This window comes from Arvicanthis niloticus, chromosome X (assembly GCF_011762505.2).
Source record: "Arvicanthis niloticus isolate mArvNil1 chromosome X, mArvNil1.pat.X, whole genome shotgun sequence".
In the NCBI taxonomy this organism is placed as follows: domain Eukaryota; kingdom Metazoa; phylum Chordata; class Mammalia; order Rodentia; family Muridae; genus Arvicanthis; species Arvicanthis niloticus.
Window position 1 is genome coordinate 16,342,442 of NC_047679.1, and position 27,408 is coordinate 16,369,849.

Consider the following 27,408-nt stretch of genomic DNA (forward strand, 5'->3'; position numbering starts at 1 on the left):
TTGCCCTCTTATGCTCCCCGTTCCTTTATTTTTAAAATGCATATTAAGTTTTATCCCTTCAGGGATTTTCATTGTAGAGGAATCAAATTCCAGTTCCTTAGTGATCCTACTATCCTCTATGGTGGCCTTTATTGGGCCATGAGTAGCTCCAGTAAGGTCTCTGGTTAGGTGCGTAGAATACATCACCCAGGGAGCTGGAGCGCCCTCTCAAGGGACAGAGGCGGGGCTAATCGCGTGGTAGGAGGAGCCTTAAATCCAGTGTGAGCTGAGCTGCGGTGGGGGCGGGGGGGGCTTTTTAAGCTGAGGGCGAGGGAGGGGGCGGGGGGGGGACACAAGATTTCTACTGGTCTCAGACCCTGCACACTGTTGCAGGCCTCGCCGAGCCCCTGCGGCTGAGGTGAGCGTAGTACCCCCCTCCCACTCCCCGGACCTGGGGGGACGGGCCTTTTCTGACTCCTCGAGGTGGGGGGCAGTTCCCACGGGATCTGGCTCAGAGGCTCGGAGGTAGCGGCTTTGGAGAGCCCTTGGGAAAGGCTGCTAAAGGGGCCAGGCAGGCGGCAGAAGCAACCTTCCTCGAACCCCTCCTCCTCTCCCCTCCCCCAGTCCTCAGCGGCCACCAGCAGAGAGCTAGCTGCATCTTTGGGGACAGCAGGACAGCGGGGAAACAGCGAACAGCGCGCGAGAGAGCGGCCAACAGTGGGGATGCGAGGTACCGCCATTGGCCCTGGCCAAGTGGCCCCAGAGAGGGAGTAAAGGCCCAGCCTTCAGTTTTTCTCTTAAGGGTTGGAGGAAGGCGGCCTCAAGAGGAAAAGGAAGGTGAGGGGCGAGCAGGCAAGCTTCATGGTCACTACTAGGCGCGTGCGCGTGCGCGTGCATGTGTCCTGGTGTGTGTGTGTGTGTGTGTGTGTGTGTGTGTGTTCTGATATGTATGGTGCTGTTGGACACACATTCATTTTGTTTCATTGCATTAATTTTTTAAAACTATATTTTATATATCTTAATATATCACGGAATTCAAATTTGTCCCATTTTTATAGCGCTACATTGTATGCTTTGATTACAGTTTATTTAACCGTTTCCTGATTGTTGTACACTAGCTTGTTTTCTTTGGGGGAGAGGGGGCTATTGCAAGTAATGCAGTAATGAATGGGCTTGTGTATGTTTTGTGCACATGTACGAAGGTATTCCTGTAGAAGAAATTCTTTGAGAAGTAATTGCAGAATCAAAGCGTGTATGCATTTCAAATTTTGATGGATTTATCTAGATTCTCTTCCTCAAAGGCCATAATAATTTACACTCTCCAATGTAGTACGATATTGCCTATCTTTCCATAGCTATGCCAACATGAATTGTTACTAATCTTTATAATCTTTTCAGTTATATAGCAAAAAATCACATGTCGTTGCTTTCATTTGCATTTTACTGTTTATGACTATATTTGAGCATATTTTCATTTTTCTATTTACAAAAGTGGATGGTCAAATATGAAGTCTTGTATATAAGCAATGAACATTTTGAAAATTTAATACTAAAAAGCCTCAGTCTAAATCCCAAGAAAAATAAAAAATATCTGGAAGTAAACTATAAAACTTTGAGGAATACAATGGAAGAACGTTTGCATAAATGGAGAAGGAATATCATGCTTCTGAATAGGAAGGCTCAATTTTGTAATAATATTCATTTTTCTATATTGATTCATGCAGTTGATGCAATTCCAATAAATATACTAAGTTTTTGGAACTTGACGATTCTAAAGTTTATGAAGGGGGGATGGCTAAGAATAACCGAGAAAATGTTTTTAAAGATTGGGGTGCTTGTACTATAAAACTGTACTCTGAAGGAAGCATGTTTAAATTAGAAGAGACAGAACAATGCATTAGAATGGAAAAGCCTACAAACAGGCCAGACTGGATCCTGAGATTTATTGGAGAAACATTGTTGGTTAGGCATGCAAAAACTGCCATATTAAAATCTTCAAGCACCTTTCTCCCCACCCCAAGCTTGAATTAGCTTTTGAGGGCAGACGCCTTTGTTTGGAGAAAGCCACTTTATTGGGTCTTTTTGGTTATGATAAGGTAAAGAAAGCCTCGATAGTTAAAACTGGTGCTTCTGGAGGTAGAACTAATGATATGCGCTTTTAGTGAGAAGATGGATTCAGGTTAGCCTGCAGTGCGGCGAAGGAAGAAGTATGAATATTAGAGGTCTTTAAAATTTCCCCCATGTTCTGAGCAAAAAACTGTTGTGTCATTGTTTTCATTTGTGTGTTTATTGTGATATGGAACATCTTTTATGCGTTAGTTAAGAATAGCACGTTATTTCTCGAGGCAGGTAACAATGGGAACCCATCTTTTTCACTTTCAGAATGGAGTTTGGCTAATTGGTACAGCCCTGCTGGAAGCGTGAGAATAAACAGGTTGACTTTTTAAATTTTCCTCAAGCACTAGGCAGGCTCCAGACATCTAAATCGGGGGCGGAGGTAGTTTTCAAGACATGGCCGAGATTTGGCGCTGAGCTGTGTCATCGCGAGGTTTGGTAGCAAGCTCCGCAGTGGGTCGGAAACCTCGTGGTAAGCGAGATCCCTAAAGGACGAGAGCTTCCTCCCTTTCCCCGAAAAACTCCCAGTCATTTTCACGAAGCCCCGCCTTTCTCCATTTTAGGAGTGTGCACCTGGTCTCGCGAGATCTCACGTTTCCTAAAGGCGAGGCGCGGGCGGTATCCTGCAGTGAATTACGAAGGTCTCGCCGAGGCTGAACGTAATATCGCGATAGTGCTCACAGCGCATGCGGGAGCCGGCGGCGGCATACTGGCTCCGCCCCGTAGTGCTCCGTGAGGTTGTGCGTCATTTGCTTTTCGCTTCGCGTGGGGTGAGAGCGGAGAGGTAGCGATTTCGGGTTTGGTGGAAGGAGAGGTTTGGGACGGGCTGGGCTCAGATTTTCCTGGTCCGGTGGAGATTCCCCTGGGATCACGCGAAGGTGGCAGAGGTTGGCTGCTGAGTGCAGGAGCTGCGGAGGCGCGAGCAGCGTCTTCTGGTGCTGCCGTTCTTAGCCGGTGAGTTCTCGCGGGAGCAGGGTTACGTCCTCGTGGGATTCGCCGGCGGTGGCGGAGATACCTTGGGGGTGGGGGGGGGCAGTGACTAGGGTCGGTCTGCCTGTTAAGATGGCGGCGGAGGCTGATTCCTGTCTTGCTAGTACATGGTATCAAGGGGTTAGCTATCCGCGTTTGTGACGCTTCTCAGGTCCCAGACGTTAAGGAGATGACGAATGGCAAAACGTCGTGTTGCTGGTAAATCCTTCCTGAGATGAAGACCATCCTGTTTCTTGCCGGTTAAAACGACACCATTTCCCCGGCCTCAGCCGCGTGTGGGCCTGCCTTTGCCCCACCAATCGCTCTACGCCTCCGTTTTCGTCGTCGCAGTGGGCGGGTTGGGAAGTGCGGGAGGGAGTCGATAGTTCATTGGGTAGTGGGCTGGGGATTAGATTAAAAGGTGGGAGAGGGAGGGGGACGCACCGAAGACTGGTCTCATAATTTTTGCGCGCTTGCTTCTTCTCAGCCCTTGCAACGACCCATATGAAACCCCTAGTTATTTTGAGCCGGGGTGGGCTCTGCTTCCCCAGCTCCCACGGCTTTTCAACTAAGGTTTGAGAGGTCAATCTATAGAGTCATTAGAGTACCTTCCCCTTCCCAAATTCTATCTCCCTGTTAAATCTCTCAGCTACGTAGATACCGGGATGCATTATTAAGGGGAGAAGTAAAAAAAAAAAAAATTCCCCATCACTCCTCCTCTCTAGTCCTAATTTAGAGCCTAGCCTGAATCATCTACCCTGTCCCATCTCCTTCCATGGTGCTTTTGGCGCAGATGTTAAAAGAGCTTATCTTGGCCCCTGCATTTACTCCATCTTTGTGTATGGAGCCGTAGTAACCTTCCATTTTCCTAGGTCCTCTTGCTTGTTTATCTCTGACGCGGGGACAGCGTACCGATTTCTTCAACTTTGAGTGCTTTGAGACCATTCTTGGGCAGAACAATAAACGGGTCAGTGGTCAGATAATTGCAGTCTTAATGGTCTCCTTCGTACCTCCTCTAGATGAAACTTTCTGTCTTTCCAACCCCTTCCACGCTACAGACTCTGGGACCCGCCCCCTTTCCCGCCTATGTTTCTGTAGTCTGTTGGTCTGTGTATATCTTTCAGTTGTTGTGTTACTGCTAACCACCATTTAAGTACTTCTCACTTCTTAGTCCTTATACTTCTGTCTTAACTGCTCTTCCTTCCACCCCCCAGGAGCTGAATCTCCTACCAAGGTGTCGACCCCAGTACATATTCCTTCCTCCTTCAGTTCTACCCCTTAAACTGTCATGCTCCTTTTGAATTTAAATTTACTGCCTTTCTCCTCAAACCACTTCTATTATAGACAATTCCCTATCACGTGTTTCTTTTGTAGATAACATGATTTGAATTACCTCTTTTATTTAGCACCAGTGTTGCACAGATTGAGGAGATGCCAACATTCCCAATTCATAGGAAGCAGCCTTGTGTAGAAAATAGTGTTTGCTTCCAGGTTCACATTGAACTCATGACCTTGGGCAAATTACTTTTCAGATACTGTTTGTTTATATAATGAGGATAGTAATGCTTACCTTAAAGGATTGCTTCTCTAGGTTTAAAAATTTGTAAACTGCCTACCTCATAGAAAGTTTGGGTGCCTTTTTTATGTGAGAATATATTGGTAGATGTTTTTGTGTCATTCTACCTTTATAGCCTGGTAAGGTTTTTTAAATTATTTCTTCAGCTGTAAATTTTTATATGTTTAGGAATAATACCTATCTACTCCTGTCTGCTTTGAATTTTTTTCCCTCATAAGCCACTTTGTATGATCAGTGGCTCATGTTTGAATATGTTCTCACTATTTGAATGAAGCTTCTACTAGTGTAAGACTTTTGAGTGCAAAATCATTCTTTTGGAATGACCACCAGCTATGTTTCGGTCATGAACCACACCCAGGTGTTCTACCTTTTGGAAGGGAGTGCCTCATCCCTTGCCTACTCATTTTTGCCACTCCTTCAAAGACAGTCTGTCCTGTCCCTCACCTCACAGAAGTCGTGAAATTTCATGCCATGCCAGTTTACAGTGTTAAAGAGAACTTAGGTTTCAAGTGTTTATATTTCTTTCTCTTTACCTCATTTATTTCTCTTTACCTCTATCAGTTTTAGACAAACTTAAACTTTGTCTAAGATATCTTGGGTCAGTATGGGGGCATATTTGGCAGTCTATTTAAGTAGGATAATACCTAAATGCAAGACATTAGGAAGGTTGATCTAATAACTAAATACCAGCCTTTCCCCCTCAAAGGCAACCACAGCTGACTCTTTGATAACTACCTCCTGTTGTGCTTTTGCCATTTTATATTTTCTAACATTTTATTTGGAAGTAGTTTTTCTTCCTGTTAAATATTTTTACTAGATCAATACCAGAGTGTTTTTTTCCTAATTATGCTGGGTGATGGGGTTAAGGTAGGAATATAGTGGCCAGAAGTATACTATCATTGAAATTTCAGTGAGTAATATCTGATAATTAACTATATTTGGATTTTAGTTTTGAGCTTCGGGGTTTGAAGTTGTAAGTGCTCTAGGAAAATGAATTTCTTCTTTCATTGAAAGACAGGTCACTTTGCTTTGAGATTCTTGTCTTGATTCCTTTTAACACTGGGTTAAGCAATAATCACTAATTAACTCTTGTCCTTAAGCATTATACTAAATCTGGGAATGATGATCAAGGCATGACCTAAAAGGTTTAATTTATTCTAGGTAGATCTCTGAGAAGAGAGGAAGGAGTGGCAGTACCAAATAAAAACTTTGTCTAAGATTCAGTGACAAAGTTCAACCTGAATTTCCAGGATGTTTATCGTTTGTCTCCCAGTATGGCCAAAAAGCACTTATGAAGGTGAAAAATAATTTTAATGTGTACAGCTTTTTCTTTTCACAAAATATGTTTTCCTTAGTGTCAGTTTGTTAAACATGCTATCATTTTGTTTGAATTAAAAGCAGTTTTCAGGAGTATTGTCATTAGAAGCACTATACAATTCTTTTTTCTGAGTTCTTTAGTTCTGCTCAAAGCAGGTTCAAAAAAATGCAAGTTGGCATTTTAAAGGCTATTGCTTCAAAAACAACTGTCTATTGATATAATGGTTACCTACCCAATTCTAATGAATAATATACTTCTTTTCCCCAATCTTTTTATTTTGTAGGTCCTCCAGTAGCCTGACCTGAGTGTCTTTATTAGTTCTTCAGAGGAACAAACCAGTAGACCAGAACTTGGTCAGAAAGTTTCAGGAGGCTGTTGGAGCAGTGTTGGGATTTCCCACCAGGATGACTATGATTTGCTGTAATTTTAGGTTAGTTTTTTTAGATCTTTGTGGTTGGTATTTGTATTGTACATCTTGAAATGGAAATGGGGCTGAAATTTACATTTTTTCTAGTGCTACTTTTGTTCCATTGTATGGGTCAGATTTGGTCTTTTTTATTTAAAAAAACATTTTAGTGGATGGAACTCATTAGTAAATTAAAGGGAATTGTTTTAAATGCATACTGTCAGTACATGATTTTTAAACTAAGTCACAAAATTTGAAATATACCAAACTGAGTAGTATGTTGTCTACTCCCCTAGGTACTTTTAACATTTATCAACTTTAGCCTTTCTAGTTCTAACCTATGGCATCCCTCTTCCCATAGAATTATTTTGAAATAAACCTCTCTTGACATGTTATTTTTATCTATACAAAAATTGTATAGATAGCTAAGAGAGTTCACAGTGTATAACCCATTTTTAGTTGAAGAAATTGAAACTTTAAAAATAGAAAATGGGCTCGTTTTAAAATTTCCCTGATACTTTTATTTATAGTTTGTTTGACACGTGATCCAGAGAAAAGTCTATTTATGAAATAGTTTATGTAGACTTTAAATCTGTTTTATTCTTCAGGTTATATTTCTCTTTTTTTCCCTCCAATTTATTTGTTAAATTCTTTTTGCATTTTTTCACATTTGAAAATTATAGTCTAGTTCTTGTTAAAGACCCTAGATAACCTATTATAATGAAACAATGATGGTAGTAATCTCTTATGTTCTAGTTGGAGTTGATACTGCTGGCTTAGTCGGTATATTAAAATGGCTAGTCATGGGTTCCTTTTTCTGTGGCAGTCTGATTTGATACCCGATTTTAGTTCCATGTCCTGGTCCCATTTAATGATAAGCCCTCTGGAAGAAAAAGGTTTTTTCATGTGTATTTGTAATATTTTTAGGTAGTTTGGTTGTTTTATGCTCTGCTATCTTTGGTTGTTTTATGCTATCTTAGATGCTACTACCGGTTGATGGATTATTTTGCTTGTGCAGTGTTAGCCTTTCTGGGTCTGTACTGTGATTAAAACCAGAAAATGAGAGTTGAACACAGCCTCCAGCCTCCAGCCAGCCTTCAGCTCATACACAAATGTCGACAGAGCAAGGGTTTTTGTGCCTGTCTTTAAAATAGTAAGAAGTGCAAGTTAAAGGAACAGAAAGTGAAAAAGTAATGAATGAAAAATTTTTAATTATTTAGATAAATATGATTATGAATCACTGGTCAGGTGTTCAGGTGTTTCAGGTCTGTGTTTATTATTGGAGAAAGAAGTCCTTATTTGAAAATTGATAAAATATTAAAGGATTTTTTGGGGGATTCCAGCAAGTTCATGCTTTCAACAGGTAAAAAACTTGAGCATGTTACATAGTGATTAAATATTAACACTTCAGTTTCTGTTGTTTAAACAAAACCACTTAGACCCAAACCCTATTTCATGAAACTAGGATGACTGGTACAAAATTGTACACAGTAGACATTCCAATATTTGAATCACCCCCTTCTTAACACTGGAAGTTCACAATGGAGACAGTGTTGGCTTTTTAATTCTCCTTTTGTTGTGTGTTTTTAACTACCAGTTCAAAGTATCATTGAAATGCCAAACTTGGTTGCTTTGAAAATATTTGCCCTTCACATTCCACATTGCCTCTCGTGGAATAAGATTAAGTTTTTAAGTCTGTCGTATAGCTGTGAATCCATGTTGGACTGCTTTGGCATCTCATGGGCAGACCCAAGGCAGACTATTCACCAGTGCTTGTGCTCTTAGGATTTTCTTGTATTCTTTTTTTGACCCCTTTCTTCAATGACTGGTTACCAAATGTTTATATATGTTAATGTCAGGGATAATTCAGCTCTTAAGAGTCTTGAAGCTTCTTAGTTGATGTGTCATAGAGGTTGAGTTGGTAAAACTTGATGTACTCGTTGACCATCTTGGTTTTCTGGTTATAGAAATACTTTTTAATGAAGGTGTGGCACCCTGAGTAAAACAAGTTTAAGGTGTTAACCTAATAGTTTTCAACTTTGAGTTTCTTAAAAAGTAGTTCAACAGTTGTCTTTTAAAAATCATAATGGTGACATGGAAAGTGATTTTACAGAATGTTGGATTTTCTTTTGCTATTATACATACATATATATCTATATACACACACACACACATATATATATATATTTCACCTTAGACTTTGTTCATATAATCTTAAGCATTGAAAGAAAGCAGTTTTACCTTTTTAATAATGGTAGAGAGATGGCTCAGTGGCTAAGAGCACTAACTGCTCTTCCAGAGGTCCTGAGTTCAATTCCCAACAACCACATATTGGCTCACAACCATCTGTAATGGGATCTGACCCCCTCTTCTGGTGTGTCTGAAGACAGCTACATCGTACTCAAATACATAAAATAAATCTTAAAAAAAAATAGTGGTAAATAAAAGGAACGAAAAGTAAAAAGTAGAGGGAGGACTTAATTTTTTGTGTGATTTAAAATTAAAAAGATTTAGGGCCTAGAGAGATGACTTCCCAGTTAAGAGTACTTATTGCTCTTTCAGAAGACACAGGTTTGGTTTCTAGCGTAGCACACAACCATATGAAATTGCAGCTCCAGGGGATCTAATACCTTCTTCTGACCTCTTAGTGCACCAGGCACGTGTAGTGCACATACACATGCATGAAGTAAAATACTCAAGCAAATAAATAATTAAAAAAATTTAGAAGGTTGTTAAGCGTAGATGGGCTACTATGAATCACTTTTAGCACAACTGAGGTTTTAAGTGCTTATAATTAAATATATTGTTTTTGGTAGGTGCTTATGTTTTGGAACAGTTTTTAGAGATAGTTTTTATGGTTGTTATTTGCTAAGTTTATTTGCCTTTTTTTTTTTTTTTTTTTTTTTTTTTTTTACTGAGGCATATACTAGTCTTTGCTAGTGTTTTTCCTTAACACTTTTCCCTCACCCCGAGCTGGTTTCATATGTTTGTGCACAGGTGATTCTCTTGTTTTAGCTGAAACTACAGGTATGTGCTACTGCTGGAAGCTCTTCTTTCATTGTTTCAGCATTCTGGGAATTGAGTTCTTACTGGTGGAAAGACTTCTGTACAATGATAAAGAGTATTCCCTCAGTTCAAGTTCTGATCCCCTGCTGTGTCATCTTGTACAAATTAACCACTTTACTCTATAGTGAAGTTGTTTCTTTATAAAGTAATAATTGTTACCTATCATCATATAGGATTTTGGATAAGTTGAATTGAGTTAATGCATGAATCATAAACAATGGCTTTAAAACTTTAGGGAACATCAGATCACCTAGAAGGTTTATTAAAACAGATTGCTGTATCCCCAATTTTTTATTCCATAATTTGAGGGTGAATAGATTTTGGATTTGTGGGTTTCCAGATGATAGGGATGCTATCATATAATTGTAGTTGGTGCAGTATTTTATCTATTACTGTTTTTAGACTGATTTCTCAGAGAGAGTTAAACACTACTCTTTAGAGATGACTCTAAAGTAAATACATTCTTTGAGAATTTCACATGTGTATACAGTGCATTTTGGTCATTAACCACCCCAGTTCCTGTTCCAGCTTCATGTTTCCACTCTTTAAAAAGAGTGATTATTGTTGTTCTTATGTGCATAATGTGGAACATGTGTAACTTACCAATGTCCACAATAGCCTTTGGCTGCCAGTAGCTCCTCAGCTAGGGTGTAGGCCTTGATGTCCTTCCCCTATCCATGTTAGAATTTTGATTATCTTGATCCTGTACAGACAGGTAATCACAGCTTCTGTGAATTTGAGTGCAATGGTCATGTCATATTCAGAAGACATTATTTTATGGCATTCCTCCCTGTCCTCTGGCTTAATGTTCTTTCTACCTCTTCTTCCTAAATATTTCCTGAGCCTTGCAGGTAGAGTTGTATAGTCATAAATTTTTCTCAACCTACTGTAATAAGAGTTCAACCTCTTTCCCACTTTCTCTTATATTACATTCAGTGTTGAGGTCCTTGATCCATTTGGACTTGAGCTTTGTACAAGGTGACAGATATGGGTTTGTTTTCATTTTTCTGCATAGCCAGTTATAACAGCACCATTTGTTGAAAATGCTTTATTTTTTCCCCATTGTATATGTTTGGCTTCTTTTTCAGAGATCAAGTGCTTGTAAGTGTGTGGTTTTATTTCTGGGTCTTCAGTTCTATTCTATTGATCAACATGTGTCTGTCTCTGTACTGATACCATGTAGTTTTTTTATCACTATTGCTCTGTAGTTTGAGGTCAGGGAAGGTGATTCCCCCAGCCATTCTTTTATTGTTAAGTATTGTTTTTGCTATTCTGGGTTTTTTTTTTTGCTTTCCAGATGAATTTGAGAATTGCTCTTTCCGTGTCTTTGAAGAATTGTGTTGGGATTTTGATGGGGATTGCATTGAATCTGTAGATTGCCATTGGTAGGATGGCCATTTTTCTGTGCAATTTTGCCAATCAATGAGCATGGGAGATCTCTCCATTTTCTGAGGTCTTCCATTTCTTTCTTGAGAGACTTGAAGTTATTGTCGTACAGATCTTTCACTTGTCTGGTTAGAGTTATCCCAAGATATTTGAACTCATTGGCACAGGGGCAAATTTTCTAAACAGAACTCCAATGGTGCATGCTCTAAGATCAAGAATTGATAAATGGAATCTCATGAAACTGGAAAGCTTCTGTAAGGCAAAAGACATAGCCAATAAGACAAATTGGCAACTTACAGATTGGGAAAAAAAGTCACTAACCCCACATCCGATAGAAGCCTAATATCCAAAATATATAAAGAACTCAAGAAGCTAACCACCAAGAAAACCAACCAACCCAATCAAAAAAAAAATGGGGTATAGACTAAACCGAGATTTCACAACAGAGGAATCTTGAATGGCTGAGAAACACCTAAAGAAATGTTCAAAGTCCTTAGTGGTCAGAGAAATGCAAATCAAAACAACCCTCAGATTCCACCTTACACTAATCAGAATGGCTAAGATCAAAACCTCAGGTAACAACAACACATGTTGGTGAGGATGTGGAGAAAGGAGAACACTCTTCCATTGCTGGCAGGAGTGCAAACTGGTACAGCCACTCTGGAAATCAATCTGGAGGTTCCGCAGAAAATTGGAAATAGATCTACCTGAAGACCCAGCAATGCCACTCTTGGGCATATACCCAAAAGATGCCCCATCATGTCACAGGGGCATGTATTCCACTGTGTTCATAGTGGCCTTATTTGTGATAACCAGAAGCTGGAAACAACCCAGATGTCCCAGGACAGAAGAATGGATACAGAAAATGTGGTTCATCTAACAATGGAATACTACTCAACTATTAAGAATGAGGTCATCCTGAGTTTTGTAGGCAAATGGATTAGATCTAGAAAATATCCTGAATGAGGTAACTCAGACCAAAAAAGGACATGTATGAACTGCAGGGATGGAAATGGAGAGGAGCCTGAAGAAGAAAAAGGTTCAGCGACAGGCCCAAAGTGGGATCCAGCTCAAGGGGAGGTCCCAAGGTCTGACACTTACTGAGGCTATGGAGCTCTCACAAAAGGACCTATCATGACTACCCTCCAAAAGACCCAACAAGCAGCTGAAAGAGTCAGATGCAGATATTTGCACCCAGCCAATGAACAGAAGCTGCTGACACCTGCGGTTGAATTAGGGAGAAAGCTGAAAGAAACTGAGGAAGGAGGGTGGCCCTGTAGGAGGACCAGCAGTCTTAACAAACCTGGACCCTCGAGATTTCCCAAACACTAGACTACCAACCAGGTAGCATACACCAGCTGATCTGAGGCCCCTAACACATATACAGCAGAGGACTGCTGGGTCTGGGTTTCTTCAGTGAAGATGTACCTAACCCTCAAGAGACTGGAGGCCCCAGGATGTTTAGAGGTCTGGTGGGTTGGAGGATGGGGACATCCTTGTAGAGACAGGTGCACAGGGAGGAGGTGTGGAATGTGGTAAAATTAATTAAAAAATAAATAACAAAAAAGTTCAACCCCTCTCTAGCCCACCACCCACCATAGGTAGTGGAAGAGAAAAGTTATTAGGACCCAGGGCAAGTAGACTTGTTCAGAAATTCTTTGGGGGCAAGTCCAATCTTTGTTGTCAGGATACCAGCAGTTCTGTCCAGTTCAAACACCAAATACAAAGCAGCAACTGCAGTCCAGTTCACTTGGCTGTCTCCATACATGAATCAGCAAGGGCAGTTCAATCCAGAAGAAAGCACAAAGCTTGGCAACAGGAAGGTTGCTGCAGAAGCTGCAAGAAGCTGCAAGAAGCTGCAAGAAGCTGCAGGAACCTGAGAAGTTCTTTGGAGAACTTCTGTTTGTGATGTCACTACAAGTGGAGTTCAGCAATGCAATGTAAAGTGGAGCATAGCAAGCCAATGGTCGAGCTCCCACTGTCTGAACATCATGCATCCTTTCATACATTCACATTCCTTTCATCTGTGTTCCCCTGCAAAACATGATTCAATATAACTCACTTTCCAAAGAAACCAGAAGTTTCCACTTCAGGGTTAATATAGATTTCCCATTTTAGTCACTTAGCTGCCAAAAGAAGTTTCTCTAAGATTGAGAGCAGTTAGTATTGTCTTCAGCTAAAAGCAATTTTGAAATGGTGTGTGCATGTGTTTTGTGTGTGCGTGTGTAAGCCATAGACTAGCTTCAGGTGTCATTGCTTTGCTGTTCACCCACATTTACTTCTTATTGTTGGTTTTGAGATAGTATCTTTTCTGCCTTCTCCCATGCTGAGATTATAAGCACATAACACCCAGTTTTTGTTATGTTTTAAATATAGGTTCTGAAACTTGGGTCCTTGTGCTTGCAAGTAAGCATATTACTGATTGAGCTGCTTCTCTCTCTCTCTCTTTTTTTTTTTTTTTTTTTTTGGTTTTTTTCAAGACAGGGTTTCTCTGTGTATCCCTGGCTGTCCTGGAACTCACTGTGTAGACCAGGCTGGCCTCGAACTTAGAAATCCGCCTACCTCTGCCTCCCAATTGCTGGGATTAAAGGCGTGTGCCACCACCGCCCAGCGAGCATCTTCTTAGTTCCTTTTCTTTTTAGGTCTGGCTTGGAACTCACTATATAGCCCAGTCTGGCTTTAAACTCACAGTTTTATCCTGCTTTTGTCTCCTGAGTGCTGGGATTACAGGTATGATCCACACTCAACTTTTTCTATCTTTCTAAACATAGCTTTATTTTTTTTTTAAAAAAATGCCTAATGTCTTTAGTTTATGCAATGTACATGTGCCTGTGGAGGCCAGAAAAAGGTATCAGATTTTTTGGAGCTATAGTTACAGGCCATTGTGGTTCTTGTAACCAAACTCCAGTTCTTGAAGAGCAGGTTCCTCTCTTAATTATTGAGCTGTCTCTAGCCTCTAAACACAGCCCTTGATATGATGTTTAAGTTCCCTGCTAGCTTCAGATGGTTATGTAAATGTATGTTTAACTAGATACTTATGGATATAAACATTCTGAAGCTAATGTTTTGAATTTCAAAGTGTACATTCTTCTAACTAGGACGATTCTATAATATTAAAAAGTTGGTTCTTGATTTTTTTTTTAGTGTAAACTCTAGTAGTCTTTTGTAGTTCCCTTGTTATTAATATGTCAGGATGTTTCAGGCTTATTGTAGATTTCTGCTCTAGAGCTAGAATCAGCTAATGTGATAAGGCAAAAAGTGAGGTTGAAGATTTTCTCTTTGCCATACTATGAGCTTTGTACCCAGTCTCCATTTTCTCTTTCCTCTTTACCTTCCCAGGTTGCTTCATTATTGTTGCTACATTTTTTTCCTTTAATAAAAAATTTTATTAGAATTTAAGTGGAACAGTTTGTAAACTTGATTAAAAAAAGTAGAAGGCATAGAGTGCAGGGCAGTTCTAGAGTTGAGAATTTCTGCATTACAGTTTGGCTAAGTTAACCTTGTTTCATCTTTGGAAACACCTTCATTTGGTTATTGGAATCCGTTTTGTGGTGTTAATGTACTTCATTATGATCTCCCCTTTTACATGGCTTTTTACTGTTAATTGTCTTTCTATTCAAGGTTCTGATTAATCTGTGATTTGTCCTTGCAACAGTTACCAGTTTCACCAGCATTTAGAAAAGAGTTATTCAATATTAACTCCTTTAAAACCATTTATTTTATGTAGTATTTAAAGTATATATATGGTTCTGTAAGTGGAAACTGGTTTTTGTTTTGTTTTCTTGACTATTTGGTGCTGGCTGGCCTTGAGTATATGATTCTCCTGCCTCATCCTTCAGAATGCTGGGATTCCAGGTGTACATTAGCACACCTAGCTCTCTTCATTTTTAAAGTAATTAAGGTTTTCATTTTCATTCTTGTATCTTGCCTCTCTTCATTTAGTTGAATAAGCATAGGTTTCCTAATTCTTGTGTGCTTCTTCACATAAGACTGCTATGTCGAGAAACCCTGCAATTGTCTTCTATGAGTAAAGTAATAAGTGTTTAGGCCAAGGTGAGAGTTCACGGTGACACATGTAATTGCTATTACCTTGTTAGTTTACAGTCTTTGGATAAAACCTGTATCTGGTCTGAGGCCTGTGTCCTGTTTTTGTTTTTTGTTTTTTTAACTCACTGCTTCCTACTTTTTCCCTCTTTTCTTCTGTTTGCCCTAAAATGCATATACATATAGAGACTCTTATATTCTGTTGTTGGTAATCAAGTATATAAAGAAACAGTATACAAATTAATATTGGAATGGGTCTAGGATATTTTACTAAATTTATATTACTTATAAAATGCTTATCAAAATCCTACACATATGTGTTTGTATATTTACAAGTATATATAAAACTTAAAATGTGCTTTATAGATTGCATTGAGCCCTTTAAGTATCATAATATATAATAAAATTGTGATTATGTATTAATTATAAAATTTTAAGATATTGCAATTATAGAGTACTCTGTAAAGATGAGGCATTATAGTTTATGTAAAATAAGTAGGTAATAGCTCTGTCATTTAGGGCAAATTGAGTCAGTTTCCCCACCCTTTAGATGAGGGCAATAATATTTATGTAACACATTTTTTTCTGAGGACATACTCATTGGTGCCACATAGTGGAGATACAAAAGATGAGCAGTTGGGTACTGGTAAGATGATTCCACAGGTTTAAGGTAACAGCTACCAAGTTTGAGTTCTATCGTAGGATAGAAGGAGAGAAGCAACTCTCTGGCATTTGTTCTTTGACATTCATATGTGCACTGTGGCATACTCACCCACACTCCTATGTAGACCATAATAAAAAATGTAGTTTTCAAAGATAAGCAATAGGAATGAAGAATTTGGCAGGAGATTTATAAATCACACTGAAACACTACTATGACCAGTGCAGGGAATGAACAAAATATTACAGCAGTTTATAGGAAAGGTGGAAGGATGGACTGAAAGAGAGGAGGGAGGGGAATCTGAAGTCAAATGTAATATATGAGAGAAGAATACAATGAATTAAATTAAAAATAATCCCATTACTATGAAAAAAATAAAAGACTAGCTTCATGGGCAGTATAGATCTCTGCCTTTATAAGACAAATTATAGTCATGTGCTGTCTAACAGTATAGTTTATGTTTGTGGTTTTTTTTAGAGAAGATACCTTATGTAGCCCAGAAACTCCCTCTATAATTGTCAGGAATTCTGTAGTGGAAGGTGACATTAAGATTTCTGCAATTTCGGGTATGTGCTACCAAACCTGGTGTTGAAACATTGTGCAAGACTAGTTTATTTTTGCTGGTGGTAGAGATCAGTAATTACAGATCCAGAAAATTACAGATACTGATTGATGGTAAAAGATTGTATTAATGAGTAGCAGTCTTTGTAGACATTTACTTTAGGATGTTTCCACAATAATGAAATTCCCCCTAATAGTGCGTTCATTATATTTCTGTTAAGTGATTCATGGCTGCATTAGCAGCTTTTAAATAGTAGAATCTTTATATTCTACTAGAAAAGTTGGAATAGATAACTTATTATACATATCAGGCTCATTTTTTGGGCCCAGAACTGGTGTTAAGACTCATCTATCTTACTATCGTATCTAGTTTCTAAGATTATAAGTGCTTTCTTCACCTTTGCCCATTTCTAAAAAATTGCCCTGTAAAAACATTCTATCAAATCCTTTTTTTGGGGGGGGCTCCTTAGACCTAACTGATCTACAGTAACCTCTGTAAAGTAAGTAAAAGACTACTTCATAAAACTGCATGGCAAAGAGTACGAAGAGTACGGTAAACTCTCATTTGTTCAATTTCTTTCTGCACCAGATCAATTCAAGAGCAATGATCTTTACACAAGGTATTCTATGAATGAAAATGTATATGCAGACATCATCAAAAGAAAAAAAGAAATCCCAGCACTTGGGAGGCAGAGGCAGGCAAATTTCTGAGTTCCAGGACAGCCAGGGCTACACAAAGAACCACTGTCTCGAAAAAAACAAAAACAAAAACAAAAACAAAAAACAACAAAAAAAAACAAAAACAAAAAAAAGAAAAAAGAGATATGGTACTTTTCAACCTTTTTACAAATAAGCCTTTTACAAATTACATATAACAAACAGATTGAGCCTTGGTCTTATTCTCAAATTAAGTCTCTATTATTTCTCTAAAGTAGCCTAGTAAATAATATATAGTTTATATGACTTAATTGAAGATTTTTAACTGGACCTCAACTATTTTGAGGTGGTTCAAACAAACTTGGAAGGAATATGCTGAAATGAAGATTCAATTATACAGTTCCAGAGAAATTATAGCAGTTATCATTAATGACTACAAACTCTTTTACTGAAAAGTAATGATGAAAACCATCCCAACTTTACAAGTTTGCATTGTAGATCAAATTTGTCAGTGCTGCTGATCCTTGGACCATACTGAGTAGAAATTAACCCATACATACACTCAAGCTCTTTTCAGTCCTATTTGAGAACTATAGGTGCCTTCTCTCTGTTAAGCTGATTCAATGTCATTCTCTGCCCTAGCCCCGTGCGTGAGAGAGAGAGAGAGAGAGAGTGTGTGTGTGTGTGTTTGTTTGTGTGTGTGTGCATGCCTGTGTATGTCAGAGGACAACTTACTTTCAGGAGTCTGTTGTCTTCCACTTTTTTTTAAAGGCAAAGTCTCTTGTTTGCTACTATGCTGAATATTCCAGCTAGTAGGTAATTCTTTTTTCTGCCTCCCACTGAACAGAACTGCTAGGATTATAGAAACATTACTGCACCTAGCTTTTTGTGGGTTCAGGGATATGAACTCAGTCTATCTATATCTTCCTAAGCAAAATTTAAGAACCACTTGAGCAGAGAGAGGTTGTTTGATACTTGTAATTGTGTTCTGACCCAACAAAAGCAGCAAACCATTTCCAGAAATTTGTTTTTAAAAGCTTGCCTCTTGTTGGGAGTTTTCATTTGTTTGGCCTCTAAGATAGAACCCATTCTCCAGCTGGGTAGTGGTGGCGCACCCGTTTAATCCCAGCACTTGGGAGGCAGAGGCAGGCGGATTTCTGGGTGATTTCCCAGATAGCCAGGGCTATACAGAGAAACCCTGTCTCGAACAACCCCCCATTAAAAAAAAAAAAAAAAAGAATCCATTCCCCAATTACAGTTCTCTTTATTTGTGAAAGTGTGCAATAGTTAAAATTTAATCTCTCAAGATTTGCTAACCAGGCAAAGTGCTAATTTTTCTGCTGGGCCTTAGTTTTTTATCTGTAAACAGGGACAAATTGGGCTGAAAGAATATTTGTATATGAAGTAATAATACATTAAGTCTCTAACTGATAAGTTTCAAAGTATATTTTTTAAAATACTTGAATTGTTAGATACCAAGTAGGTGCTACTTGAAAACACTGTTATGTGCCTTCCTTAAACAAAGTTGTTTTTAGAATCATAAAGTATGTCTGTCAGCCTGGCTGCATACTGATGCTCATTACATTTCTTTTAAATACAGGGTATTGTTTGGCTTATAGTGAGCACTAAGTAAATATTCTCCCCCCTGTTGGAATAGTAGCTTTGAACTGGGAACAAAACTTCACAATTTTAATTGGTATCTCAAGGACACTGTTACATTTCATTTCTTTTTTAACTATTAGTATTTCTTGCAGTGGAATGATAGAAAAAAGACTAGCTGTTCACTGGTTTTAGGGAGAATCTGTTTGTGCTTTTTCATTTATTCATTTTGGCTCCTGGTGTGTGTAGGGGAGCAACATGCATCAGATGCTCATACTTAGAATTTGGGACCTGAGATGATTTACAGGTCTTTCTGCTACCACCAGTACCTTTTAGGCATCTAAGGTCTGGTATTGGCAGCAGAAGCACCCCAACTAAACTGCTTTTGTGTCCCATCCTTGGATATGGTTACCTGGCTTCCTTAAATTCTACCATTTTCAGAATGTAGATTTAGACTCTTGTCAGTTCTCTGAACTAATACTCTTTCAGTAAATTACTTTTCTGCATTACCTGGCTTTTATGTTGTTCCAGACACTTGAATAATACAAACAGTTTTAATTAGAACCAGATACTTATTTCTGGGAAGATTTTACCAGTGATCTCATATATAGTTCTCGGTAAATAACAACAGTGAAGTGGTTATTATATATTTATTTAGTGGGTAAGGTACTTGTTACTTTGTTTTTTGGAAGATTTTTTTAAATGGTTAACTTGCATAGAAATTGAACGGGACAGGCATGTATTTTTAATTCCAGCACTTGGAAGGTATGTAGGTCTTTGGGTTCCAGGATAGTCTGGGCCATGTAGAGAAAAATTGTCTCAAAGAATTTGTAACTCCTTGTCCCCATGTATTAAATGATTCTGCATTATCAGCATTCCTTTGCTAGAATGGCATATTTGTTACAGTTAATGAATCATCCAAAGATTATAGTTTACATTTGATTTTACCCTTGGCATTAGAAATTGGGGGGGGGCGTGACTGTATTTATAATAGTGTGTGTTTAACGTATTATATAGAATAATTTCACTGCCATAAAAATCTTTTGTACTCTAGTCACTAACTCCTGGAAATCAGTAGTTCTTCTTTTTTCTTTTTTATTATCTCTATATTTTCCCAGAATACCATATAATTAATCTGTTACATTTATGACTTGTTTTTCAGGTTGATGTTTCATTTGTTTATTGTCTCACTCTGGTTGTCCTGGAACTCACTATATAACTGGCCTCACAGACATCCCCTGCTTCTGTACTGGCCTTTCAGATTAACTTCTTTTGTTTGTTTAGTAATGAGAGTTTGAGATTTTTCCACGTCTATTTTTTGATAGCTCATTTAGTATTAAATATTCCTTTGCCTGATACACCATAGTTGCTTTACCAAAGAATAGTTTTTCCCAAAGTTTGACAGTTATAAATAAACCTGCAGAGTTGTATACCAGTATTTGTGTTGACGTAAGTTTTCGACTCCTTTGGGCAAATACCAAGGAATGCAAATACTAAGTCATATTTTATGAATATGTTTAGTTCTGTAAAGCCATTTTAGCCATCTTCCAGGCAGTTTAAGGGAGTTATTTTTCTATATCCTTCTGATGTAGAACTATCCTTCTGATGTCAGTGTTCTGGGTTTGGTCATTGTAAGAGGTATAGTGAAATCTCATTGCTGATTTTCACAGTTTCTTGCTGTGTAGCACTTTTTCATTAGTTAATTTTTTGTCTGTATATCCTCTCTGGTAAGGTATCTGTTAAAAATTTTATTGGTTTATTTTTGTTAACTTTCTATTTGTGTCTTTTGAATAATTGTTTTCTCTGTCTTTACTCTGTCTTCTGCTACTTTGGATTGAACTAAGCACTTTACCTGTGAGCCATGTCCTAGCTACCTTGATCCCTTTAGCAAATATTTTCTCCATGCTAGCTAGCTGTTTTTTTCTATTTAAGAGAGAATGAATGCATTAATTTTTTTCTTTCTTGGATGACACCCTTGGTTATAATTTGAAACATCATCACCAAAACCTGTATCATCTAACTCTTCTTGGAGATGTATTATTTTACATTTTGTAGATAGGTCTGTGATCCATTTTGAATTGACTTGTCTGAAGAATGTAGAGTTTGTCTTACGTTTTTATGATGTATGTGGGTGCACAGCTATTCCAGTACCTTTTTTTTAAATTCCTCATGCCCCCAAGAGTCCAAGTTAGTTGACTCTGTTGGTCTTTCTATGGAGTTCCTACCCCTTCCACGTCCTTTAGTCCTTCCCACAACTCTTACACAAGACTCCCTTGTTTGATCCAATGTTTGGCTTCATCTGTTTCTGTCAGCTGCTGGGTGGAGTCTCTTAGAGGACAATTAATGCTCGGCTCCTGTTTGCAAACATAACAAAGTATAATAATGTCAGGGATTAGTGCTTGCCCATAGGATGGGTCTCAAGTTGGGCCAATCATTGGTTGGCCATTCCCTTTGTCTCTCTACTCCATCCCCCTCCCTGTGTTGTGTTACTTGTAGACAAGATAATTTTGGGGTTGAAAATTCTGTGGGTGGTTTGATATCTCTAATGTTCCACTGGGGGGTCCTGCCTAGTTACAGGAGGTGGCCACTTCAGGCTCCATATCCCTCACAATTAGGAGTCTCAGAGTCACCCTCAGACTCATTGGAGCCTCCCCGTCCCAGGTCTCTGGCACTTCCTAGAGATTGCCCCCCTCTTCCATTTCCTTTCACTCCCCTGGCCCTCTCTCAGCTCTCCTATCCCTGATCTCCCTCTGCCCCGCCCCCCAAGGATCTTCACTTTCTAATATAAGTACTATAAATTTTCCTTTTAGAACTACCTTGGCTATGTCTCAGAAGGAAGGTTTTAGTAGGTTTTTCTCATTTTGTGTCTAGGAATTTTAAATTTTCCTCTCTTGATTTCTTGGATGGCTCACTGTTACTTCAAAAATATCATTTAGTCCCAAATATTTTTGAAGTTTTTCTTGTTGAATTCTGCTTTTATTCTTTTATGATCTGATAGGACACAGGGAATTAGCCTGGTTTCTTTTTATTTTGTATTTGTTAGAGACTTTTTGTTCTATGATACCAATTTTGGCAGTTTCATGTTCTGCTGAGAAAAATGCATATTTCCTGTTAGGTAGAATACTCTAAATGTATCTGTTAAGTTAATCCCATCTGAAGTTCTTTTGCCCATTTTCACTTCAGAAGACCTACAGAAATGAGTGGTGTGTTGAAGTTTCTCACTATTATTGTGCTTGGACCTATGTGTTTTTATGCCCTTTGATGTTTCTTTTATGAAATTTGGGGCTCCATCTATAAATGGTTGTTTCTTTTTTCCCAGTTTACTTAACTCATCAGTTTCTTTCATAGATTGTACACTTTTGTGTGTTCTTATCAAGGAGTCATTCTACCTTCTTTTTGTTTGTTTGTTAGTTTGTTTCTCTGTGAAGCCCTGGCTATCCTGGTACTCACTCACTCTGTAGACCAGGCTGGCCTCCAACTCAGAAATCTGCCTGCCTCTGCCTCTGCCTCCCAAGTGCTGAGATTAAAGGTGTGCGCCACCAATGCCTGGCCCATTTTACCTTGTGTAATATTCAATTAGGAATTTTCCGAAGTGCTAGTTTGGTTGTTATTGATTGCCATAATCTGTGTTTATCTTGAACTATCCTTATTTCTTTATCATTTTGAAAGATATACTTTGCTGGATAACATTCTTGGCTTACAGTTACTTATCTTCAGAGTTTGATAAGACATTACTCCATTTTTGTGCTTTTCTGTTTTCTGGTGAAAAGTCTGACAATATTTCTGCCTTTGTATGTAAGTTGATAATTTTCCTCATGTTACTTCTAATATTTTTTATTCACTTTATATTTTTGACATCCTGACTATGATCTATCATGGAGTTTCTTCTCTGGTCATGTCTTTGTGGAGTTCTTTTTGTATGTCTTATGTGGGTTGTTTTATTTACTTCTATAGTGCCTGTGTTCCTTTTGATTTTATCTATCCTTTCTACACCATGAATTCTCATATTTGGCCTCTTGATTGTATTCCAGAATTTTTAGAAATACCATTCATGTTCAGTGTGTGTGTGTGCGCGTGAGAGAGAGAGAGAGAGAGAGAGAGAGAGAGAGAGAGAGAGAGAGAGAGAGAGAGAAAGCAGCAGACAATGACTGACCGATGGACCAACCACCAGAACCTCAGAAGTCAAAACCCAGGATCCACATTGCCCTTTGAGACCACCACTGGAGTCAAAGCTTTAGTCTCTCAGGGTGCCACTGGGTGCCACTGGGGCTGGAGACCTACCTAATCATACAGTCTTCTTTGGTCCTGTTGTAGTCTTGTGGTTCTTCCTAAGAATGTGCCCCTGAGGGTTCCCAGCTAATATACCCCCTGGGGCACCTAGCCTCACGGCTAGCCCTGGATGCCTGACAAACAGGCCACCAACAGGAAGGAAGCCAAAGGGAGGTCACCTGGTGGAGTTTCCAAAGCAGTTTGCTACAAGAACATGGAGTATAGTCTTGGGCCAGAGGTCACCAAGGTGGGCAGCTGGGAAGTACAACCTCAAGGTGACTGGAGAGGCAGGCAGGCTTAAGAGTTCTTTATATATTCTAAGTATTATAAATAGTTTGCAATTATTTTCTCCCAATAGGCTTTTATATACATTTTCTGTTTAACTCTAAAACATTTTGAGTTAATCTTAAAAAATTAATTATCTGGGTATGTACATATGTTTGTATGTGAGTGCAGGTTCCTGTGGAGTCCAAAAGAGGACTTTGGATCCCTTTTGGCTGGAGTTATATGAGGTTATGATCCATCTGAAATGGGTGCTTGGAATTGAACTTGGGTATTCTGCTAGAGCAGCACTATCTGTTGAACCATCTCTCTAGCTCTTTGAATTAATTTATGTGAGCTTTGACCCTTGGGTCATAGATTATCACTTTGTATATGAATATATTTTTGTATTCTTGTTCTGACAACTTTTATTGACATACTTCCTTATGTCACTTGGGTGTATTTGTATATATGGGTTTTTAGTCTATTTTATTGATACACATGTTTGTCTATCAGTCAGTACTACTCTGTGTGTGTTTACAGTATCTTAATATTGTGTGAGATGATAATAGAGAGTATAGAATGGTAGTAATAGTATTTGCTAGGGGTTTGGGAAATAGTGGCCAAAGACTACAAGATTTCAGTTTAGGAGGAATGAATTCCAGGAACATTATACATGATGACAATAGTTAATGGATATATGGAAATTGTTGAGTAGATTTTAGGTGAGGCAGTTCCTAATGTTATTAACTCTTAGCAATTCTACAATTTCTTCATAATTCAAAACATGTTGGAGACCATAAATACATGGTTTGTATCTGTTAGCTTAAAGTTTAATATAAAAAAATAGTGAGTAGCCAGGTATAGTGGCACAAGCCTTCAGTCCTAGTACTTGGGAGGCAGAAATAGGTGGATCTCTGAATTTGAGGACAGCCTGGTCTATCTAGAAGAATTCCAGGACATCCAGGGATACAAAGAAGCCCTGTTTCAAAAAGCCAGAAAAGTTATTGATATTCTAGGCCTGGTGGTTCATGCCTTTTAAGCCTATCATTCAAGAAACAGAGGCAGGTGGGTCTTCAGAGTTCAAGGCCAGCCTAGTATACATAGTAAGTTTCTGGACAGCCAGAGCAGGGCTTTATTCTCACTTAAAACAACAAAAATTTCTCAAAACCAAACAAAAAAGCTGAGAACCAGCCTTACAGCCTGAATCCAACCCCTCAATCCTACATGGTGGAAAGAAAGCTCCTGCCAAGTTGTTTTCTGACCTCCACATGCATGTATAACACAGGTGCACATATGCACACAATTTTCTAAGGTATTGCTGAGATAAAAAGCTATTTGACCCTGCCCCCCAAGAGGGTTAGATTGAGCTTTGCATGTTTGTTTTCCTATCACTACAGGGGGACTAACTGGCCCTGTAGAGCAATATTCTGTCTCCAAAAATAGTTATTCACCCATGAGACCAGACACACCCCCCCCAACCGTCTGTTGGCAAGTTAAGGATTGTTGAATATGGCATGTCATTTAGTACAGACTAGACTTAGTCATTGTTGAGTTGTTCTTGCTTCAGCAAATAACCTCCCACCAATGCTTTTAATTTCAACTTAGTGGGGCACACACAAAAAGAAATAATGAAAGTAGGAGTGGTCTTGCTGGGAAGAAGGGGTTCCAGCAGGAATGGCAAAGAGCAGATTGACATGGAGTGGGGCTTGAAACCTAAAATTTTTATGTAAACTGTCAAAAATAGTTATTTGTCATTTTTATTTTTGCAAGTTTCTGCTATTGTCATTTTTTTGCTTTTTCATACACATTTTGGAATAGTTCAGGTTTACTCATAAGAGTCTTACTGGAGGTACGGGTGTGAACCTCAAAGCCTGGTTCAGTAGATTTATATTTCGTGTTATAACCTTTTTACTTAATCACGAATTTCTGTATGTAATTGTCTGTAACATTTTTAGCACTTACATAGTTAATTTAAAAACCAATCCTAGAGCTGAAGAGAAAACAGTTAAGATCACTTTTTTCTAGCACCTATATTTTAGCTCACAACCGTCCTTAACTCTAGTTCCTTCTGGTCTCCTTGGGCCCCAACCCTCTATGATGTACATACACATACATGTGAGCAACACACATAAAATAATTAGATTTAGATAAAAATTTTAAACATCTTATTTAGGGCTTTTGGTACTTTCTAACTTTTCACTTTTGTACTTACTCATGCAGTATAGATTAATGATGTTAAATGTTTGTTTATATCCTTAAAACTTTGGCTAAATTCCCAGAATCGCCCCCTTCCCCCAAATTCTAGTGAGTTTTTCGGTCCTGAGGTCTCTAAAATCCTTGCATACTTAACTGTGTCAATAAAGGATTTGAAGTCTTTACAATAGAAGAGGAAAAAAGCTTTTTGTTTTGGCTCAATTTGGTTTTGGGTTTATTGTAACAGGGATTGTTAGTAAATTTTATCTAAAAATACTCGCCATTTTCTGTCTCATAACCATAACATCAAATTATTACAACTCCAGTGTTACACTAGGTATCTTGCATATTCTTTGTCCAATATTTGTATCTCTAATACTGTAGAGTTGTAGATTATCTTTAATTTTATGTTCTCATTATTTTGGGTGTTTTCTTTTCAGATCTTAAAGTGGAAAACTGAAAACATGAAAGTAGACAGGACTAAACTGAAAAAGACACCTACTGAGGCTGTGAGTATCCAAATTTGCTTTGTTCATTTTCTTTATTTCAGGAAAAAAAAAATCATTGTGACCAGTTCAGCAATTCTGATCTTCCAAATAAATATGTCCAGTTAATACAAAGTATTACAATAGCAACTTTTGAAACTAGGAGGAATAGCTCTGTTTGCCTAGCATGCATGAGACCTTGGGTTCCATCCTAAACACTACAAAAGAAAATAAAATACTACCTTTTTTGATTAAAAGTTAATAGCTAAATGACCATTGGAAAAAGAAACAGTGAACAATACTTTGTAGATATTTGGTCCCTGAAAGGGGCTCTCAGGCTACAATCTGAGCATTGAAAGACAGTATGACAGTGGAAAACAGATGTAGAATCAAAATTGACTGAAGCTATTAGAACTTAGGGATTTTTGTTTTGTTTTGGAAATAAAAATGGTAAGTTCATTGACTTTTATTTATCTTCTATCTTTTATTTTGTCTTTATTCCATCTCCTATCTTTTATTTTGAATATCAGTGTTTTTACTATATGCCATATATTGAGCATATTACTACATAATATGATACAGGTATTGTTACTGTAAATTGTTTTCATTTTATTTTGTTTTTGATGTATTTTGGTATCTATAAATATTGATGACTATATTATATCATTTGAAAGTGAAGAATAAAAAAGTCTTAAGAAATTAAGATTTTTAAAAACAAGACAGTGCCAGCAGTGTAATAATCTATATGAGAACTGAAAATCAGGACAATCTAGCATACATAAGAACTTAATAGAAGGATTATATATTGTGGGAAAGAACAGTCAATAAAATGTGCCAAGACAATTATTTTGATTTGGGTGGGATGGTGCGGGGGACTGTTTTACTGAAGTAAATTGTAGATAAGTCATCAAAAGTCAGATATTTTTAAAAGAAATTATAGGAGAAGTAGAACATACAGGTGAATGTTTACCTTGTCTTAGGTGGGGATTGCCCTTCCAAGCATTAAAGCAAAGGACAAAATACCAAAATGGAAATGTAAAATACCATATCCAAAATAAAAGGACACATGACAATAGCCATTCTAACAGGTATGAGGTAATATCTCATTATGATTTTGATTTGCATTTCCCTGATTATTAGTGATGTTGAGTACCTTTGTATGTGCCATTTGGCCATTTATATGTCTTTGGAGAAAAGTCTTTTCAAATTCCCTTGCCCACTTTAAAATTGGGTTATTTGGGGGTTTTTCCACTATGAAGTTGAAGAATTTATTATATATTTTTAAAATTAATCCCCCTAGAAGAATGAAAAGTTAATTACAGAGGAACAAATACTGCATGATTCCTCTACTAGGGGGCATCTAAAATAGTCAAAAGGTATGTAAGTAGGCAACAGAATGAATGATGGTTATCAGGGGAGGGAAATGGGGAAATTGTTCTATGGCTATGTATAATTTAATAAAACAGTTGAATAAAAAGTTGGGTATGGTAGCTCATGTCTAATCCTAGCTCTTAGGAGACTGAGGCAAACAAAACAATCACAAGTTCAGGGTTACATAGTAATACCCTATTTGAAAGGAAAAAGGATAAGTTTCAGAACTTACATTTACTGGTAAATTGCTGTGCACTTTAAGAATTTTGTTAAGAATAAACTTCATGTTATAAGTGTTCTTAATACACACACACACAGCCACAAGGAAACTTGGAGGTGATATGTTTTTCACCTGGAATGTGGTAATGGGAAAGTGAGTATATGGATCCATCTAAACTGACCAAATTATTTTAATTATGTGCTGTTTTTGTATGCCACAATTTTGTAATACCACAATTAAGCTCAATTGTAAGGGGGAGTCATGGGACA

At 38.1% G+C, this 27,408-nt stretch overlaps 1 protein-coding gene across 36 annotated transcripts in view; it reads left to right on the top strand.

Annotated features, from left to right (window-relative positions):
• Positions 1-317: 317 nt before the first annotated feature.
• The window catches only part of Huwe1 (HECT, UBA and WWE domain containing E3 ubiquitin protein ligase 1), a 122,283-nt gene continuing 95,192 nt past the window's right edge, over positions 318-27,408 (top strand). For 13 of the 36 annotated variants that reach the window (XM_076918659.1, XM_076918672.1, XM_076918677.1 and 10 more), the window contains exons 1-8: positions 318-397; positions 604-816; positions 2,362-2,566; positions 2,658-3,048; positions 3,936-4,030; positions 5,801-5,936; positions 6,241-6,387; positions 25,504-25,572. In XM_076918659.1, coding sequence (XP_076774774.1) covers positions 25,528-25,572 — 45 coding nt within the window. In that variant the 5' untranslated portion in view covers positions 318-397; positions 604-816; positions 2,362-2,566; ... (3 more) ...; positions 6,241-6,387; positions 25,504-25,527. Of the gene's footprint in view, positions 398-603; positions 817-2,361; positions 2,567-2,657; positions 3,049-3,235; positions 3,283-3,935; positions 4,031-5,800; positions 5,937-6,240; positions 6,388-25,503; positions 25,573-26,528; positions 26,637-27,408 lie in introns of all 36 variants that reach the window. The other 23 variants (XM_076918676.1, XM_076918674.1, XM_076918678.1 and 20 more) reach the window with 13 other exon arrangements.